The 19,948-nt window shown below is 39.8% G+C and overlaps 2 protein-coding genes across 2 annotated transcripts; both read right to left on the bottom strand.

Annotated features, from left to right (window-relative positions):
• Positions 1–79: 79 nt before the first annotated feature.
• On the bottom strand, positions 80–14,213 carry lck (LCK proto-oncogene, Src family tyrosine kinase). Its single transcript, XM_068338316.1, has 13 exons — positions 14,037–14,213; positions 11,324–11,436; positions 10,829–10,892; positions 9,952–10,042; positions 9,481–9,579; positions 9,255–9,358; positions 8,521–8,670; positions 8,279–8,431; positions 6,511–6,690; positions 4,154–4,230; positions 1,335–1,488; positions 968–1,099; positions 80–844 (listed from the first exon to the last, which is right to left on the bottom strand). The coding sequence occupies exons 2-13, from the start codon at positions 11,429–11,431 to the stop codon at positions 648–650; spliced, it is 1,509 nt and encodes a 502-aa protein (XP_068194417.1). The 5' UTR covers positions 11,432–11,436; positions 14,037–14,213; the 3' UTR covers positions 80–647.
• A 1,970-nt stretch (positions 14,214–16,183) lies between these two features.
• Positions 16,184–18,622, bottom strand: fam167b (family with sequence similarity 167 member B). Its single transcript, XM_068338869.1, has 2 exons — positions 18,197–18,622; positions 16,184–17,788 (listed from the first exon to the last, which is right to left on the bottom strand). The coding sequence occupies exons 1-2, from the start codon at positions 18,485–18,487 to the stop codon at positions 17,525–17,527; spliced, it is 555 nt and encodes a 184-aa protein (XP_068194970.1). The 5' UTR covers positions 18,488–18,622; the 3' UTR covers positions 16,184–17,524.
• Positions 18,623–19,948: the final 1,326 nt, after the last annotated feature.

The following is a 19,948-nucleotide window of genomic DNA, read 5'->3' as shown; positions in this document are numbered from 1 at the left end:
CCCCAGATGATGACATTTCCACAGAAAGAGCATAAAATAGTAAGTGGAGTGGTCAGACCTGAAGATTTTTTGGTGCACAATTGAAAATATTTTATTTACACAAAATACGGACTGCATATACAAATGACTTCTAGGATGTTTTTGGTATACTGTATCAGCAGAATAAGTTGCCAAAAAACAAAGATCAAGAACTACAAGGTCCAGAATGCAATAGGCCAAACGTTAAAAATGTACATTTTGAAATATGTTGTAAAGAATCTGGCTGATAACCACATTTATATGAACCACTTTCATATAAACCTAAAAAAAATGACTTAAACTTGTTAACCACGGCTGTAACAGTTTGACAGTATTTACATTTAAATCACGAGCACCGGGAGAAGAACCACTGGTTCAGTCACATCTGACAGGCCCCTCTTTCAAATAGTGCGACAGTCACAGTCAGTGGCTCTGCAATGGGCCATCTGTTACAAGTTCAAGTTCCACAAGTACCTGTCAAATATAAGAGGTCACTTCAGGATAACATTGATTCAGAAACAATATCCTCTATTTGGGAAAAGAAAAAATAGATTCCACCATCCATCTTCCCCTGCCGTGGTGTTAATTTCAGTATCTTTAAAAGTCAGTGTCGTTCTGCCACATTAGGACTACTCCTGGTACTGCTTCTCTGTGGCAGTGAAGAAATCTTCCAGAACACTTCTCAGGTACTCGAAGGTGGGCCTGTCGTCCGGGTTTTCCCTCCAGCATAAACACATGATGTTATAAAGGCCATCTGAACAGTTGTCAGGCTTAGGCATTCTGTAGTTCCGCTCCAGGTTTTGGATTACCTCTGGGTTAGACATACCTGAACAAAATTGTGGAGGGGAGTAAGAAAAGTACTGCTTATGATGGTTTCAACAGTTGTAGTTGAATTTAATAATTTCAATTGATTTTGTGATGACTAATAGTACAGGGATTGAGTGTTTACCAGGGTATGGAATACGTCCATATGTCACTATTTCTGTCAGGAGGATCCCAAATGACCACACATCTGATTTTATAGAAAAGGTGCCGTAGTTAATAGCCTCCGGGGCAGTCCATTTGATGGGGAACTTTGCACCTATGCACAGAGGAGAAACAACAAAGTTTGAACACTAGGTGGAGACACTGCACGCATTGTCAATTTCCAAAATTCAGATATTCTAGTTCAAACATTTCCTTGACATGCAAAAAAGTCTTTGAAGAAAAAGAAATAATACTATATAAGACACATTTTTAAGGCTGAAAAAAAGACGGTTCCATGGACTGAACGAAAACAAGATCTATAGATAAACAGCTCCATAAGGTCTGGGTACCCTCTCTTGCTGTGTATTCATTGTCCTCAATCACTCTTGCCAGTCCGAAGTCCGCGATCTTGCAGATGAGTTCATGAGACACTAAAATGTTGGCTGCTCTCAAGTCTCGATGGATGTAATTTTTTGCCTCGATGAAGGCCATGCCGTCAGCCACCTGCAGGGAAAAGCATATCATCATCATCATCATCTGTGTGATTGAGCATTTTGCGTGACAGGGTGAAGAATTTGAGTGTGATTTAGTATTTATGTGTGCTGGAAAAATGAACAGAAAGACTGCGGAACCAAAGAGTTTGTTATTTCCCCAGGTCAGTTCCTTTTCCCATTCACCTTCCCTCCCCAATGCACTCCACCCAGGTGAACGGCTCTGCCTGCCTCACATCCTGAAACTGTAAGCCCTACTTTTACTTCACTGGACAACTACAAACAAAATATTTGGTGATTTATCAAATAATAATAACGAGACATTTTCTCATGGGCAGATGGCAGAGAAAAAATGATGAAACACCAAATGTGTGAGGTCAATGCTAATAATTTCCATCATCCACTCTGATGTGCGAGACGAGGTGTGTGTTCAAATATCCACATCTACATTTTTCTGGGTCAGCTGTGGGCCTTCTAGACAAAAGAATCTCTCATGTAGGTGTGTATGACCCCAGGGGGCTTGTCAGACATCTGAGAATTACGTATGTGTGGGATTGTGTATCATAAACTTGTGCTGTCATTTTAGCTTCTAATTCATAGAACAGAACAGCTCTTTCTGCTGTATTCCTTTCATCGGATTTATGAAACAGTGTGAAACTTCAAAACTCTCATTTTGTACTCATTTGCTATCTATTTAAATTCCACATGGCTTTTATTAATTTGTAGAAACTCTCAGCACGTCCAGATTACACACATTTACAGAATATCATTGAACAGTTCTAGTCACTGCCGGAGGTCACTAATAGTCTTAAATCATGTAACATGACAGTAATAAAATATCTCTTAGGTGTGGTGTATTCAATGGCATCATAAACCAATGCTGAGAACAAGGCTGCCTCTGCTTTTTAGCACTTTTTATCTACTAGTTACATTATCAAAACCCACATTGCCAGCATTTCTGTTGCCTGAACATTTGCCTCCTCACCAACCACTTGTGGATGTATCACTAAAGAACATGGAAGTATGAGGGCTTTGGCAGCTACATCAATTATCTGATTTAATGTTGAACGTAGTATAAATGAGTCTTCACTTTGTGCAGTACATTATGATGGGTTTGAAAGCCTCTTTCTGTAAAATACGTTCGCCACATAGTCAAGCTCTCTGTGGTGAGCTCTACGACATCCCAGTTTCTGCCTGCTCCGGATGTCAAATCTTCTTTCTTGTTGGTCTGTCTTCCTGTGGTTGCGTTTTCAATTCCGTTACCCACAATGGCTTATCAGCTTGGATTATTTGATCAAGTACATGCTGACATGATCAGTGTTTTACCATTTGGACAGTTCTTTTATTCTATATAGTGCCAATGACATCACTTAAGGTTTACATATATGGTTATACATCATTTCTGTCTGGGCGTCTGTGTACCACAGATGGTGAATATACATGAATATACTGTATTCCAAATGCATATGTCCTCAGACAGCTGCAGATGCCACAGATGCATAGTAGCTCAGTTTATGCTTCTTTGTAGAGTCCACTTTAAAGATGCTTACTACATATACACATACAGTGTATCTATCTATCTATCTATCTATCTATCTATCTATCTATCTATCTATCTATCTATCTATCTATCTATCTATCTATCTATCTATCTATCTATCTATCTATCTATCTATCTATCTATCTATCTATCTATCTATCTATCTATCTATCTATCTATCTATCTAACTATCTATCTATCTATCTAACTATCTACACACACACTCACACACACACACACACACACACACACACACACACACACACACACACACACACACACACACACACACACACACACACACACACACACACACACATACACACACACACACAAATATGTCCGCGTGGGTTCTCTCCGGGTTCTCTGGCTTCCTTCCACCTCCAAAAGCATGCGCTTCAGGTTGATTGGCCAGTCCCAAATTGCCTGTGGGAGTGAGTGTGTGTGTGCGTGTTTGTATGTCTTTGTATGTGGCTTCTCGGTGCACTGGCGTCGTGTCCGGAGTGTCCCCCGCCTCACGCCCTATGCCAGCTGGGATAGGCTCCAGCTCCCCGCGACCCGCTACGGCGGATACAGCGGCGGTACATGACGATGAATGAATGAATGGATATTTTGCTAGGCTGATTGTATCCTTACACTTACATACAAGAGTTATAATGTTCTTCATACCTCAGTCTACACAAGACATAAATCAGCACACTTCTGTAAATACCAAACTATTGCTTTACTAGTCTCTTTCAAACCCATTGTTTGACTTTTATGATCAAACAAGTCATTTATGAGGCGTCTATTTTTACAACGAGAATATTCCTATGGGTGCCAAAGACACTAAATTCAAATTATAGACAAATTTGGAGACACAACAAGGAAAAACAATCAGTTTCACAGTTCGTCACCATGCCCTGCTTGTGAGATGCTGCCCCTTGGTGAGAACAATCCTGCTCACACATCTATCCAGCTCTGCTGTTATTACAATAAGAGTGTTGAATGTAAGCCTCAACACAAGTGTGGTCACTTTCCTGTCTGTGAGGATCATGCAGAGAGAACAGGAAGTATAAGAATAAAAGAAAGGGACTTTTGCAATAGGTGTGAAAGTAAAGGAGACAGACACGTGGATACAAGAGAGCGATTGTCTTGCCTGAGATGCCATGTCTATAAGAGTGTTCATGGGCAAACTGCTTCCTGCCGTTGTTTTTAGGTAATCCACAAGGCTACCTGCAGAAATGATAATAAAGTTGCATCAATTTTTAAAAAAAGTCATTAATATAAATATATAAACAAATGTCTAATCATCCAGATGTCTAATGACACTTTCTAAGATTGAGTGTCAAAAACACTGTGAGGCTCCACAGACAAAAATAGACTTGGATCAAAATAGCAGTTCAAGTCAGGGAACACAACACTTGGAGGAAGTGCATATGACATCAGTCAGATTGACACATAGTCTGTGAAAGTCAACTTTGTGTGGAATCTGATTAACCACTGAACAATACCACTGCCCCTCCAGCCAGCCAAGTCAAACCAAAGGAAACGCTGTAAGAGGAATGTCTGTACCAGGAATAAGGAGACCTTGCTCCTGTTGTTAAGTCCGGAAGATGGCTTTTGAAGTCTGAGAGGAACACTCTTTGTCAAGATCACAAAAGGAAACAGGGATGACCAGCCTGTTATTTTCCATCTTTGTCTTAGACAATAAAAAAGGAATAAATTGAAAAGACCTGAACTCCGAGTCATCCTTTCTCTCTACAACAGAGGCACCAGTATTGTCCTGTCCACACATGGATCCCAGACAAAGAAGCAGCTTCATGTAAAGCTGGTGGTGGTGGTTTACAGGCCACACATACAAGACCATACAAAGGCGTTCCATTCAATCAAGCAGCAGGGCAGCTGTTGTGTTTGTGACCACATTCCTTTTATGCCTTTTGTTTTTGTTACTCCAAGTGAAAAGAGACATTTGAGGTTAAAAAATGACGATGGAGCTTTAACATACACATTTGTGTGTAAATAACGGTTTCACAGGGATTCCAAATGTCACTTGTTATATAAGGAAGATTCATTGGAAAGAAGCCAAACAAACAACCATTGTTGGTGTTGTTTACTGCCGTAAATGCGATAGTGTTACAATCTACGGATCATGTGTATCTGCATGTGAGTTTCTGTGGATGCATGTGCCTAACACAAATTCTGGAAAGCATCCAGGCCTCATCAGGGCTGAACAATAACTTGGCGAATCACACTCTCATTTTTAACCCCCTCATGTCTCAGAATGTCCAGGATAGACTTTCCCTTAGTGAGTAAACACCAAGTAAGCTGTCAGGAGAGGTGCAGAGAGATAAGTGAAAGTTCAAGTTTTCTTTGAAACATTTTAACACACAGTGGTACGCACATTAGGATCATGAAGAGAAGCTGAAAATAACAGGAGCCACTTCAGTGCAGCAGCATTTGAGCAGCCAGGCTCAGGACTCAGTATCCTTATTTAGGATTTCTCACAGCTGCATTCATTTACAGTCATAGGTGACAACTGCTTTGATCATCTCATTTTTAACTGTCTATCAAACATGACTGGGAAGCCAGTCCTGGTTTCATGAGCACTGACGTGGAGCAAATGTCTGGAAATGCTACACTGTAAAACAAAAAATCAAAATGTGTGTTCAGTATTCAACTGTTTCACCATCATACGGTGACGTACTGTAACTGCAACACAGTTTGAGAGAAATAATACATAATAACAGCACTTTAATAGAATGCTATTATTTAAAGCAGTGTACTGTAAACTTTAGTGTAAACAGCAGAGCATCATGGGAAAAAGAAAAGGTAAAAGGGAATTGTGGGAACTAAATTTTTAATGTAACAACATGCTCCAACTTGTTCATCCTTTTGTCACAGATAAACTTATAAACCATCACCCACTTTATTAAGCCATGTAGGGTTACATCCATAGATTGCTTCTTTGTCAGGGATCCATGTGTGGACAGGACAATACTGGTGCCTTGCTAGATTCATATCCAGTTTGTAAACTGTGAGTTCAGAGTAATTTACAAAGGGCTATCAGCAGTACTGTGTTGTAAATTTAGAAAAACAAAGCAGTTTAATTACTGTAAGTTTACAATGAGAGATTTTACAGTGTATGAATCATGAAGAAGGTGAACCGAATAGAGCAACCCAGAGTTTTGTTCAAGCATGTGCTCTGGTGCATAGAGTCGAATAGCAGATCATTATTTGTGATCCTGACTATAAAATACTTTCTTTGTCTCTGCTCCAGGCGCTGAACTTATTTACCCTGACAGCACCGCCCGTGGATTTCAAGCGTACAGAGCAGGAGATGAAGAAATGATAGCCTCAGACATGCTTAGACATACGGTAGTCCAGGTGAAGAAATTACTGAATGGAATTTCAGTAACAATTATTTAAATGCTTTTAAGTGCAATCTGAAATTCCCTCTTGATGATGGGCAGTATTAGTAAAATGCCCCAGGCATTGACACAAGTGTCTACCCACCGTTTTCCATGTACTCTGTCACAATAAAAATTGGCTGTTGTGTAACAACGGCAAAGAGGCGAACAAGGCGTGGATGCTGCAGGTTCTTCATCATGTTGGCCTCTGTCAGGAAAGCTTCCACTGACATCGTGCCAATCTTTAGGCTCTTGATAGCGACCCTCCTCTCATTGTTGTAGACACCTGAATGTAAACATACACACACACACACGCACGCACACACACACACACACACACACACACACACACTGAACTCAGCTTTGTGAAGTTGTGCTTTGTCATGATGATGCTTTGAGCTAAGTGTTAGTAAATATGGTGACATCATGTGATATTAAACAGAATGTCATATTGCTATTTTGCTTTAAAAAACACTCTATATAGTATAACTAAATACAGAGTACAACTGGGGAGTTAAGGAATTACAGTAGTTTAGTCATAAAGCAAAGTATTCGGCCTAGTTTGACTTGGTAAGAGAAGAAAAAAAATTAATTCAATAATCAAAATTCATTTAGAAAGCACATAAGTCACTGATGCTGAGAATGTTCTGTGCCAGGAACAATACTGATTGCACTGTTGACTCATTTCTTTCCAAACCAAACATCCCATCATCACATTGGTGCCAGAGCTGAAACCCATAGTCTATCAAGTTAAGTTTCTGAATGAACTAAAACTTAACGACAAGTTAATTCACTAGTTGTTGAGACATTTCAACGTGAACAGTGAGCATAAGTTGCTGCACTATAACTAATAGAAGGTAAAGTGACATCAGAGCAACTGGAACAAATATACTGGTTATTCAGTGAGTTGTGGTCGGAAATGTTAATATAACAGCTCCACATGACTCCTTTGCAAACAGGATCTAATTTCAACTACGCTTCACTGACACTCCTGTATCCTGTAAACCAACCCCACGGCCAACCAGTTTCACCTTCAGTCAGAGAAAACACAAGCAGCTCACAGAATTAGACCTCATCCTGGGAATGCATGCTGCTATTCAGCACATCCCTCCTTCCCTTTTACCTAAAATTAACATCCTCCTGCTATATAGAACAGTTATTGAATAGTTCTGTGCTAAGAAGAATAAACAATTGACGATCGGTGCCATTACTCAAGTAGGACAAGTGTTTGGATGAGGATAAAGAGCTAAATATGCTACCCAAACAGCATGACAGACATTCTGTAAATAGAATGTGGCTGTCAGATGAGGATACGTTCCATGGTTGGTAATGTTTATCTCTAAAACAGTGGCTTGTTTAGGATGTTAAATTGGTCTGGCAAATGTAAACGGAAAATATTGTGCGAGTATGTTTTGTATTATTTCAATTGATACCCTTTTGAGTAAAACATTTTACCTCTCTGTTTAACCTAACTTTGTGTGGTGATAATAGAACTTCATGCGAGTGTAAGTAGACAGTTCCTACGATGTGAACTCACAGAAGAAGTAGATTAATGCAGTTTGAATAATGTTGCATAACAGGATAATACTTTATTGCATTCTCCAGTTAACCAACTCATACAAGGCTATGATTAAGGTTGTGTTGAGGAAGCCATTCTGCACACTCTGCAGAAAAGCCCTGGCCCATGGTTGCCTAGCAGACAGACAGTCGAACCCACAACTTGATCTGAGGTTCGTAAAAGTGATATATCTGTGCAGAAGTGCTCAAACCCTCACGTACGAAATGGAAACTTTAATGACAGACTTTCTTTTTTAAAACCCTTGACTAACTCTTCCTCCTCCAGTCTCTAATTCTTCATCCTCTCTGTCACTCACCCATCCAAACGTCTCCAAACTGTCCAGCTCCAAGTTTGCGCTCCAACTTCAGGGATTCTCGTGGAATTTCCCACTCATCCTGCCACCAGGGCTTCTGCGGGACCCTTGACTGACACGGCTTCATCAGTTTTGTGCACAGGCCATCTGAATCACCTGGATAGCAGAGAGAGACACATCTGTAATGATTCAGATGAAGCCCCACACAGGAGGATCTGTAACCTCCATCAAGAGGTGGCACTCACGTGAGTGATGCTGGACCAGCTCCCTCAGTGAGTTGAAGGATATCTTGGCGGTGATGTAGAAGCCGCCGTTGTCCATGTTGCGGATTCTGTAGTGCTTGACGCCCTCGCCAGTGTTTTGGTCCAAGTCCCGGATTGACAAGGAGTATGAACCTGGAGCAAAGAAGAAACAAAAAAGAAACTTAAATTCGGCAGATATCACCTAAATTAGGAGAAAATCATAAATCCAGTTTTTCATGTCACATTTTAACATTGTAAATCAATACTATATTTATTTCAGTGATCAAACTCTATCAGCTGAAGAAAACTCTGAAGCTGATAGAGTTTCAGTGATCAAACTCTATCAGCTTCTAGACTTTATTCTGCACCAGATTTTGGATCAACTACTGTAGTAGGAGTCCAGTGGGGTTAGAATCTTATTGCTTGTGATATATTTCTGGCAAAAACAGAGGGATGGTGGAAACGTTCATGAACAGGTCTATATCATTAAGTTTCATCATGAAACAAAACGGAAACTAAATGAGTGAAGCAAGTCACGAGAAAGGAAAGAGGCTTGTGAGAAACGGGTCATAATAAAACAACCAGATATAACGACAGAGTGATGGAGGACATGTCACGTCGTGCCTGCTCTGGCTTGTGCTTTTTAAATGCATCATGGAGCTTTGATGTCATAAACTTGTGGCGAACATTATTGTGTATAGACTGTAAATGAATCATCACTATGACGATCAGTTCACCTGGGGTTGTCTCACTCTCTCGGATTAGGAAAGAGCCCTGAGTATTTCCAGGAGCGAGGAGGAGCCTCATGGCGTCATTTCTCGAGATGTTTTTAAAGAACCACCTGCAACAAACATAAAACATATTTCACACTTCAAGGCCACTACCCTTCCCCCCCAGGGACACAGTGTATATTAAATGAGATGGTGATAACAGAAGCGTCATTATGTTTCCTTTGTGACGTACGGTTCTGTCTCCACTGTTGTCATTGCAACAAAGTTGTATGGGATGTAGCCCTGCTGGCCTGTGGTGAGAGACTCAGCCAAGTACCATTCTAGATCTTCCCTATGTCAGAAGAAATAAAATCATCAGAGTAGTAGTTTTTTCAAACTAAACTTCTCTAAGGATGTATAGAAAAGTGGGTTGTTTTTTTCGTCTTTGTACATGCTCAAATTGAAAATTTCAAAACAATCTAATTCCTACAACGTAATCAATTTAGAATTAGAATTTCATTATTTTCCCTTAACACAAAATCAATCACATAAATTAGTCCTCCTCACCTTTCACCTTTATTAATTTAAAGACAGCTTTTTCTTTGCCAAAACAATTGATAAAATTAAAACAGCACATATTTTCTCATTACTCATTTTCTCAGTATTTTGGTTATGAGCTAATAAAATACAACTCAGGTTTTCTACATGTGGATCAGCAACTTACTTATTGATGATCCTGAGTTTGTCTCCCTTCTCAAAGCCCAGGTCTCCATCATGGTTGGGTTCATAGCTGTATATAGCCTCCACAAGGTTGTCTGCAAGAGGAAGATTCGAGAATTTAATTAAAGAATACTTTGACTACTTCACTGACTCTAAATAGAAAAATATCTTTTGCCTTGTCTTGAGTGTTTAACTTGTTCTGTTGACAGACAGGCGGTTGCTCATAAACATGGCAATTATTAGTTGTAACTTATGTGAAAGTACGATGTACGAAATGATGACCCAGTCACAACATGATTTGACTTCTGTTAAAGGGATGAAGATTGTTTTCTTTTGTTATGCACGATTATTGGGGTGAGCCTCAAGAAAACTCAAGCTCCAGCAGAATGAAAAGGGACACAATGAAGGTGAAATCCAACCGGCAGTAAAAAAAAACAACCCCAGGAATAAAATTGTTATTGCTTTCTATATGCAGTAATTGGTAAACACCTTGCAATAGATCATCAATAGAGCCGACAACTTGATTGCCGAGGAGGATTAGCCAATGAGCTATCGCCTGAACATGCATCATGTCAGCAAAGATTGAAATACTGTAATTCTTTAAAATTGTGAGGCTGAAAAGACTGAAAGATGCGAAGACAATACAGTTAATTGTACTCTAAATCTAATTTTAGAAAATATTTTTATTGCTTTTAGTGTATTTTAATGTATAACATAAATAATTTTAGTAACTTTCCATTGTAATTCAATCCTCATCGTCATCTGTTAGGCTGTCCATCCTCTACTTCTGCTGATCGGTTTAAAAGAGTGTCTTGTGGCTTGAGTAAACTTATAACAAGTAAGGGGCTCCAACAAAAACACAAACAATAAACAAATAGCACCTTGTAGGGGAGACATCGGAGGCGAATGCTGCGATGGTTGAATTTGAATCAGCTGCTTTGTGTACTGTTGAGAGAGAAACACAAGATTAGATTTTGAATTCAATCTCCTGAAATGTAGCTTTTTCATTAACTGTTGTCAAGTTTCTTTTATTTACAGACATAATTTTTGGCTGTACTGTGTCACAGGTGGTTTTCTCCTTTATTCCCAATCTAATGGTGCATCTGACTCATGAGAGGAAACAAACAACACTGAGGCTAAGCTTCCAATTAATCACAAGCACAAAAGACAGCTTCCCTTACAGTTACGTAAGTTTTAAACCCTTTCTGAACTTAAGCAACGGTGAAATCAAAAACATCAGATTGTGCTGTATAAAGTTCAAAACCCTAAATCCAGCCGCACAAATACAGAGCCATTCATGAGATGTACTAACACATTCACGTGTACACAAATAAACATGTTCGCACATTGATTCTGTGATATCAACAGACACTTACTGGATTACATGACTCGGGAGCTATGGGACAGTTACAGTGTTCACACATGTCATCAAAGTTCTCCATCCAGTCGCTGTCTGAATAGTCCGAACTGCAGTTACATCCCATTTTTCCTGCAAGTCACATGTTCAGAGCTTTAAGAGTGTGAGGAATGAGCATCAAGGCGTCCAGGAAATAATAAGTACTCTTTTATCAGTGTCACAGGTTCTCTAATAAGAGTGCTATCGTTGAGGTTTCGATCTTAGATTACTATAATGGACAATTGTCTCAAACTAACCAAAAAATACATTTTTATACGGGACAGAAATCAAACACTCTTTACAATAATAGTAGAGAGACATCTGCAGAGGCTGGTCAGGTGCTTTTAAGTCAATTAAACCCTAATCCAAATTTCATCAAGGCTTGTGTTCCTTTGAAATGCCCTCAGGGTTCTGTTAAAGTCAGTCAAGAAGAAATCTCCCTCTTCATCCAGATACTCTCCAAAATTCAATGGCTCCAATTTTGACACACCTTTTCACCATGTATCCTGAAAATCTTTCAAACAGTTCATGTGTAAATGATAAGGATATTTGTCAAGAAAAAAGCTCAATCTTGCAATGTTGGAAGTAAAGAAATTAATGAATGTGTCATTAAATCTGGATCTGCTCTTGGACTGAATGGATTCGTCATCACTAGAGGCTAACCCTTCTACCAAGTTTCAACAAAGTCTGTCTGGGACTTTATGGGATTCAAATAACTAACTAATAACAGTGAAAACATGACGTCATTGGTGGAGGTAAATTTGTATTAACATACTTCACTGATGGCTGATAAAAGATTTCTTTCAAAGTTGCATTTGAGGTTTGGAATGATAAGAAATCTGCTGTTTCTCTGCTGTGACTCAGGGCTCATGTGTCATAATGGACACATGACGATGAATCAAACTGGAAACAAGGCAGTCAGAGACTGCAACATCCCGCGACACCCCTGAATTCAACATTTTACCCTGATCTACACATTTTTGTCCCTCTGGCTTCCTCAAAATGTTGGTTTTTGTTTTGTGATTATATCTCATCAGGTTTCAGAAATGTGTTCCATCAATGCGCCGTCGTTCCTCGCAGTTAATGCATTCCAGGAACCACACGCGATTAACAAATTCCGCAATAGAGCGACAAATTATTTATCTTATTATTTACAGTAATTTAAACATTTATGAGTACTTATATCAAACCACCATCTATTTGTATTACCTTTTCCCACATTCTTATCGACTGTTTAAAGCACTTTTGTGTCTCACAGAAGTCTGACACTCACAGAACGTAACGCACTTCCAGATGCCATCAGCCAATAGAATGCTCGTAAAGTATCACGTGACTGTCTTCCAAAAATCCGCGATGAGTACAAAAGTTTAAATTTGACCTTGACCTAGTTTTCTCAAGGTCAAGGTCATCATCTCATTTTCATCCCCTTTGCCGCCCAAGTAATGTGCTTTTTGTTTCATCTTTCTATCTGCAACGTTTGTGCAGATATTTGGTGGACTAATGGATGGACAAACACACTAACACTGACAATTACAATACATCACCGCTTCGCAGGATGTAATGAAGAGCCTTGCTAATGTTTCATGTTAACAGTATATAAATAAGATGTCATATAAAACTACACCATGAATCACATCCTGAACTGTAACAAACCCCACATTGTTTTTGCCACTTTCGAATCACATGCTTCATATTTTAATTCAGATTTGATTAGTCTGCCACAAGGGCTAATCTTGTGTAATCCGACATCTGCACGTGTTCTGCATTATGTTGTGCAGTGGTTCCCTGACCGAAATAGCCTTCTTAGGCCCACTCAGTTCTCAATGGACCACTCATGGAACAGGGTCAGTGGGCCAATGGCAGCAGCCCCCTGTCCCGAAGGCTCAGAGCCGTGAGAAAGATCTGGAGAGCCCTGACCCAGGAACGACACACCACTGTATCGAGGAGCGATCCGCTGGGGTTCGCCAGAGTACGGAGGCCTTCAGTCCTCCTACGTCTGCTCCAGCGCTTAGAGTCATACAAACAAAGTCATCGTTTTCCACTGAGGAAAACGATGACTCTTCGTTTTATGGTCGGCACCCGTAGGCTTTTCCAAACAGAAACTAACGATTGCTATTTTTTGTAAAGTATTTTGGGGAGATGGTAAACAATGCCTGCAGGATATTTCATGTGAGTGAAGCTTTTAGACTAATAAACTAGACTGCATGTTTTCACAAGAGATCAACAATACAATAAACCAAGAAAGAACATTTATGCATAGAAGTTACACTTTGATATCACTTATTTTGGTTGTTTTACATAAAATTTCAAATGCCAGTTTTTGTACTCCACAGCCAGTCATCATCACCTACATTATCTGTCACATGTAGACAAGAAGTGATCAAACTGTAATAATAAATGTCTTAAATATAATGACATATTTTATAAAATGGAAAAGAATACTATTTTTTCAGTGCTCCCATTCATTTCTGATCAACCCAACCAGTGTTTAAATGTGTTTTATTGCTATCTTTTATTTTAAATAATTTGAAAGGCAGATGCAACTAATATTAATTCTGGTTTTTTTACTTGTTCTTCTAGGTTTGACATTTAATGGCATTATAACAATCTACTCTATCGTGATCTCACTGAGTCACATGTTTTTTCCTTGTACATGTTCTTCTACACAATACAGATAAAAATGTGAAACTTACCTCTCAAAATATGAATCGTCTCTTCAGGTGTTCAAGAATCAAATTTGAGCACATGCCATAGATATTTTTATCCTAAAAATTTACTTGTAAAGTTCTTCATCATTGACATCATGGTGTGAAAATGTCATTGTCTGCTTCTCTTATAACTCACAGACTACTGATGTGTTTCTGTACGCAGTCAGGTTGAGGCAAGTGTAGGAGAGCAACGAAGAAGAGTTTCCTGTCGTTGAAAGGATGAGGGTTGCTCTGCAGGCTTCTAACAGGTGCTGTGCCCTGCAGCTGTGTCTGCAGGAGAACGTTGCAGGCTACACAGTAACGGGGTCAGGACAGCACCCCTTCCAAAGTGGGAACCCAGATGTGAATTTTCCAATGCAGTTGTGCTTGGAGGGCATGATACGCTAGCATTCAGAGATGTGGTCATATTTACAACGTGTGTGACCTTTAAAATGAGGAACACCCTTGATGTTGGATTGAGTTGATGGGAAAGACAATCAAGAGTGTTTTCAATTGGATATAGCAGATCAAACAGCCTTAACCTGGCTTTTGCAGTAATACAATTAATTATAACTCATGCAATTTGTAGCAACATTGTACAAGACACCATTTAGGTCACCTTTGAGTAGTTATGTGCCCCTTCTGGTAGATTCAAGCCTCCTTATATTATCCATGTCACATATTCAGTCTTTGTCATTTGTGCACAACAAAAGTATTTAGAAACATGGACTGAGTTCTTATACGCCAAGTGAAAAAATAAACAAAACGAATCACACTTATCTCTAAGACCAAAAAGAAAGGAAAAAGAAATCTTGATCTGTGAGTGGCATGTTTTAGAAATTATTATGCTATTTAGCTTGGTCATGGTCACATTTCGCCATGAGAAGAGACATGAATTGACAAGCCTGTCAGATTCTTAACACGCTTCAAGCCTGCGCTGCCTCCATTTAATCGTTCAGACAACTCTGCTGTGGGCCGCATGTTTTGTCTTGTGGTGAGTGGCTGCTGCTACAGAGCTTGCAATGGCAGGAAGTCAGTCCACATAGTACAGGAAGTGCATAGAAATATGTGCTTAAAAGACTAACGTGGTGTCACTTGCGATGAAACCACTTATAGCACTCTTTTTCCATACAGCACAGCTTGAGAGAGTGTAGACGGTGGGTAAAAATGTCTCTATTTTTGACATTGGAAATTTACGTGCACACAAATTGTTTCTGGTGACAGAATCTCTTCAGACACATATACATCGTCAGTACAGTAGAATGACATTGTGGACCATTTCACACATACTAAAATTGCTTCACCTTATTTGGATCCTTAACAGATATTCCTAGCTTCCCCTCACAGCTGTCATTACTTCCAAATGTGGTTGGAAATCAAATTCTGTTACGCAGTTGAAGAGATGCTATCAAAGTTTTCCGACACTCCTCCTCCTCCTTGCCCCATGATCTAGGTGCTGGCCTCTTTCTTTAATTTGATCCTTATTTACTATAAATAGCATTTGTTTAAAGATTTTTTTTCAGTCTCTAAATAACACTGGATGCTTTATTAACATTTAAAGATCTCATACAGTGACTTATGGTATGATGTGAGGAAAAGTTCATGAGTTCCAATCTGCAGGGTGGAGCGGAACAACATGAGAACCAAGACTTTCTCTATTGACAGTGTTTTCAGAATCAGGAGCCCTTGAAGTTCAACGCCGTGGCCTTTGTGTATTTTCTATGATATTGATTTCTAGCAGTGAGGTCACACATGAGGTCATTCATATCCTGAAGGACACCACATGTCATTTCTAGCTGTGCTCTAATTTCTCATAGCGGTCCTTCTCTGCTGAAGCATATTCGGTTTCTTGTTCAACCAATTATGTTCAATAATGTAAGGCTCTGGGGCTCCATTCATATGTTTGTATATTACACCAGGTCATGAGTGTCTCCCAGTGGGAAAGAAACGACTATTGTGCAGGATAGCTCAAAGAACAAGGATGGATGACACCAGTGGAACATGCGGTGATGTTTAAGCCAGATAATACTGATGGTATAAATAGAAGCAAAGAAATTCTCAAAAATACCTGTCCTAAAACTCCTAACATATAGCTGTCCTAACCTAGTAATGAAATACAATGCTACTAAAATAAGATTGACAAACAATATAGATATATTGAAATGATTTATTAATTGTTTCATATGTGCATGTGTATATTTAAGACATTTTAATATATGTTTATATATATGATACATTCATATTACAGTAGCTTGATTTAAGAATCTACATCAAATGGCAATAATGCTAACAGGAGACTGTTCTTCTATTTTAAATACATTTCAAATCAATATAAAATATAATTCATCAAAACACATTTGACTTATTCCTCACTGCCACAAATAATTTTAGGATACTGAGCTCTCAGTCACCCAATTGGCAACAACATATCTCTCTCTCTCTATCTCTCTATCTCTCTCTCTCTCTCTCTCTTTCTCTCTCTATCTCTCTCTCTCTCTCTCTCTCTCTCTCTCTCTCTCTCTCTCTCTCTCTCTCTCTCTCTCTCTCTCTCTCTATATATATATATATATATATATATATATATATATATATATATATATAGTTTCCATCCGCTGCTGTGCAGCATCTGGATGTGGTAATGGAAAACAAAATACATCAGGCAAAGCGTCCTGGGTCCTGTCACCGCTGTGGTGAGGCTGTGGGGATATTTTTGGTTTGTGAAGAGAAGGTGTAAAAATGCTGCCTTGTGACCTCTAACTTCCTCTGAGGATACTTTAGGGGACAGTGACCCTGATGAAGGCCTCAGCAGCTGGAACACTTGGCTCTGGACTGCTCTTAGTCTAAAGTGTGACCTCAAATGGGCAGCTCAAACTGCAGACAATCCACCTTCAAGCTCTTCTTTCAGTCAGTACAGTTATTTACTCCAAACAGAACACACTAAATGTATTTTAACTGATTTCTGTATTGTTTCCCTCATATTTTCTCTTGGCCCTTTATCGAGGTCCTGACCTGTAGGTTGGGAACTACTGCAAGAGTAAACCAACAGGTACCTGTTTGAAAAGCTTAGCGAGTCATTTCCTTCTATTCTAATGTGCTCTACTTATTTCTGGTTTATTTCCTGCAAATCGGTAGAACTCCCCTCCTAACTGTTCTTGACTTCAACAGCAGATACTGAGCAGGAGTCCCTTTCCTTTACTTCTCAGGCTGGCTCTTCGTCTTGATCCATTTACTCTGTCAAACACGGCACCATGCAAAGAAAAGTCAACAGTAGAGCAGCTCATGCTGCATTTATAAGGAAGGCATCGATATTTAGAGTTTCTGCCCTACAGGTTTGATATTCAAATTTTCTGCCCTGCGGCTTCCTTGGGAAAAAACCCACATGTCTCATTTTAATTTCCTCCTGCAGCATCTGTGATCAAAACACACCTTAAGCAGGAACTAAACACGCTGCCGACTCATCAGATACATGCTAGCTGAAATGGGGCCAGAGGTTTTCAACACAGTGAGAAGCGCCTGGAGTTGATGTTCATCTTGGTGAGGCCCAGGTGTTTGAGCGGAGTGGACAGGGCGAAGGCGGCCTTCATGGGGATGTCGCACAGCAGGTCCGACTCCTCTCCACACTCCTCCAGCTCGAACGATGCGTCGTCCAGCATCTCTTTGTGGCGGTTACACACCTGCTCCACCTTCAGTCGGTGGATCTCCCCACGCAGACGGATCAGCTGACGGGCCAGACGGTTGTCCTGAAGCTGCATCTCTCTCTGAGCAGGACAGGAGAGGGAAAGGGGTTAAAAAGAATGTCAGATGTGGGAAGAGTGGGTATGTTTGGACTTGGAAGGCTCTGCTGATGGTCATCCTGTTGAGGGATGTAAATCACTGGCTTGTGTGATAAACGCACTGCAGCCTGCGATGGTGTGCAAACAGATGTCACGCTGTCCCCAAACTTTGTTTGGGCTGTGACTCCCGTCATGCCTCATGCTAATCTATGGTAAATCAGGTATTCATGCAATGCAGACGATACCTGAAGAGCTGAGTGAAGCAGGAAGATGGATCTATTTCAGTCATATGCGGTGAGAGACTTGGAAAATCTAGTTTGGCAAGGTCAAGTTAATCTCATCAGTAGAGAACAACACTCTTCACAACAGATTAAATAACCTGGAGTCACTCACCAGCTCTTTCCTTAAAAACTCCAAGGCGTCATCGATCGTGTCAAAGCCACAGATGTTGCGCACAGCCAGCTCCGATTGGTCACTTCTCTGCGCTGCAGGAAAAGAAACTTGTCTTTCAGAATCTTCGTCCGTGAGGCTCTCGGTCCAGGGTCGGTTCTGGACCCGCTCCTGCCACTCCAGATAGGACGGTCTGCGCGTCTGGAGCTTCAGCTTCTCTGTCAGAGCCTTCACGTTGTCCAGATCCTCCGCGTCCCCGTCGGAGGACTCGTCTCCAAACTCCTTAAAATCCATCGGCGCAGACAGGAGCCAGTGGTGTGTATCCGTGAATTCTGTGGCTGGGCGGCTCAGCAGGTCCTCACCTCCTTTAAAGGGAGACACGAAGCAGTGACCGCCCAAAGGCTGGATCGGTTACAGTCTGCTCATTTCTCTTTTTTCTCATGTCAGTGAGATGTACACAGAACGAGTTTGGCGAAGACACACTTTAATCCGCAATTGAAAATAAAGTTACAACTATTCATTGACTGAAATGTGTTTGCTTCTTCAAAATGTACTTGTTCTATTGTATTTCTGTTACTTCACATTTCTATTACAACTGAAGTGGAGGAAGTAAAATTAATTTCTTTATGTCAAAGTAATTAGAACACAGTGTAGATAATATTCCATTAACAACACTTGATCCCAAATCGCACCCATGTCAAATTGGAGCAATATCACCACAATTACTCAGAGATCTGTTTAATTAGGCCTGCAGCGTTACAACTATAAGGCTTGTGATTGGTCTACTTTGTAATAGTCATGGCTGGTTATAACGTCTTAGAATAAAGAAGCGCTGTTTGATGTGGACTTATCTATCTACTTTTAGGTAGATGAATCGATACAGTGACTTGTTTTTTAAAGACCTGTCATGTTTTTAACGTTGAATAATGCCTGTAGGTCTAGTCGCTACATAAAATAAATAAAGCCGAGTGAAGTGTAAGAAGTGTAAAAAAGACAAAATCAAATGCGTACGTGATGAAGACCCCCGTTAAAACTCTGAACTGATTATGACAAGATTCCCTGTTTTTAAAAACAATTTTTGAACCTTTTCTTTATACTTGATTAATTTTAAAATTTACGGCTCTTCATAAAAGCAATTTGACGCCACTCAAAGTTCATTAGATAGCACACACACACACACACACACACACACACACACACACACACACACACACACACACACACACACACACACACACACACACACACACACACACACACACACACACACACACACACACACACACACACACACACACACACACATCCTAAACTGTCTAAAGAGGAAAAGAAAGTTGAATAACCGAACGTCTTCGGATCACTCCCTGGTCTCACTTTAAAAATGAAAGCAAACTCTTTTTTCCCCCTCACTCTTTCGGTTTGTATGTTTGGCTACTCTCTCTACTCTAATTACCAAGTATTTCCCAACCTGCATAAAATTATAGTTTGCCACCATTTAATATAACAATATTGTGTTAATTCAATTTTAAAATTGCATTCATCTCTTTTCTGCATTACATTAAGAATATATACGTATTTTCTACTGTCTCAAACTAGTATATATAGTTTAGGGTTTGGTTGGTAGTGATCGCTATATAATTATTGTCAGAATTTGTGTTTTTTTAAATAAAAACTTGCCTATACAAGATTAAAATTCTGCTTTCAGCCGAGTGAATCAATAAATAAACTCAAACCCTACTCTAATATTTTGTAGTG

The sequence above is a fragment of the Antennarius striatus genome, chromosome 17 (genome assembly GCF_040054535.1).
Source record: "Antennarius striatus isolate MH-2024 chromosome 17, ASM4005453v1, whole genome shotgun sequence".
NCBI classification, from domain to species: domain Eukaryota; kingdom Metazoa; phylum Chordata; class Actinopteri; order Lophiiformes; family Antennariidae; genus Antennarius; species Antennarius striatus.
The sequence above is the reverse complement of the archived record's forward strand: the minus strand, read 5'-3'. Positions and strand labels throughout refer to the sequence as shown.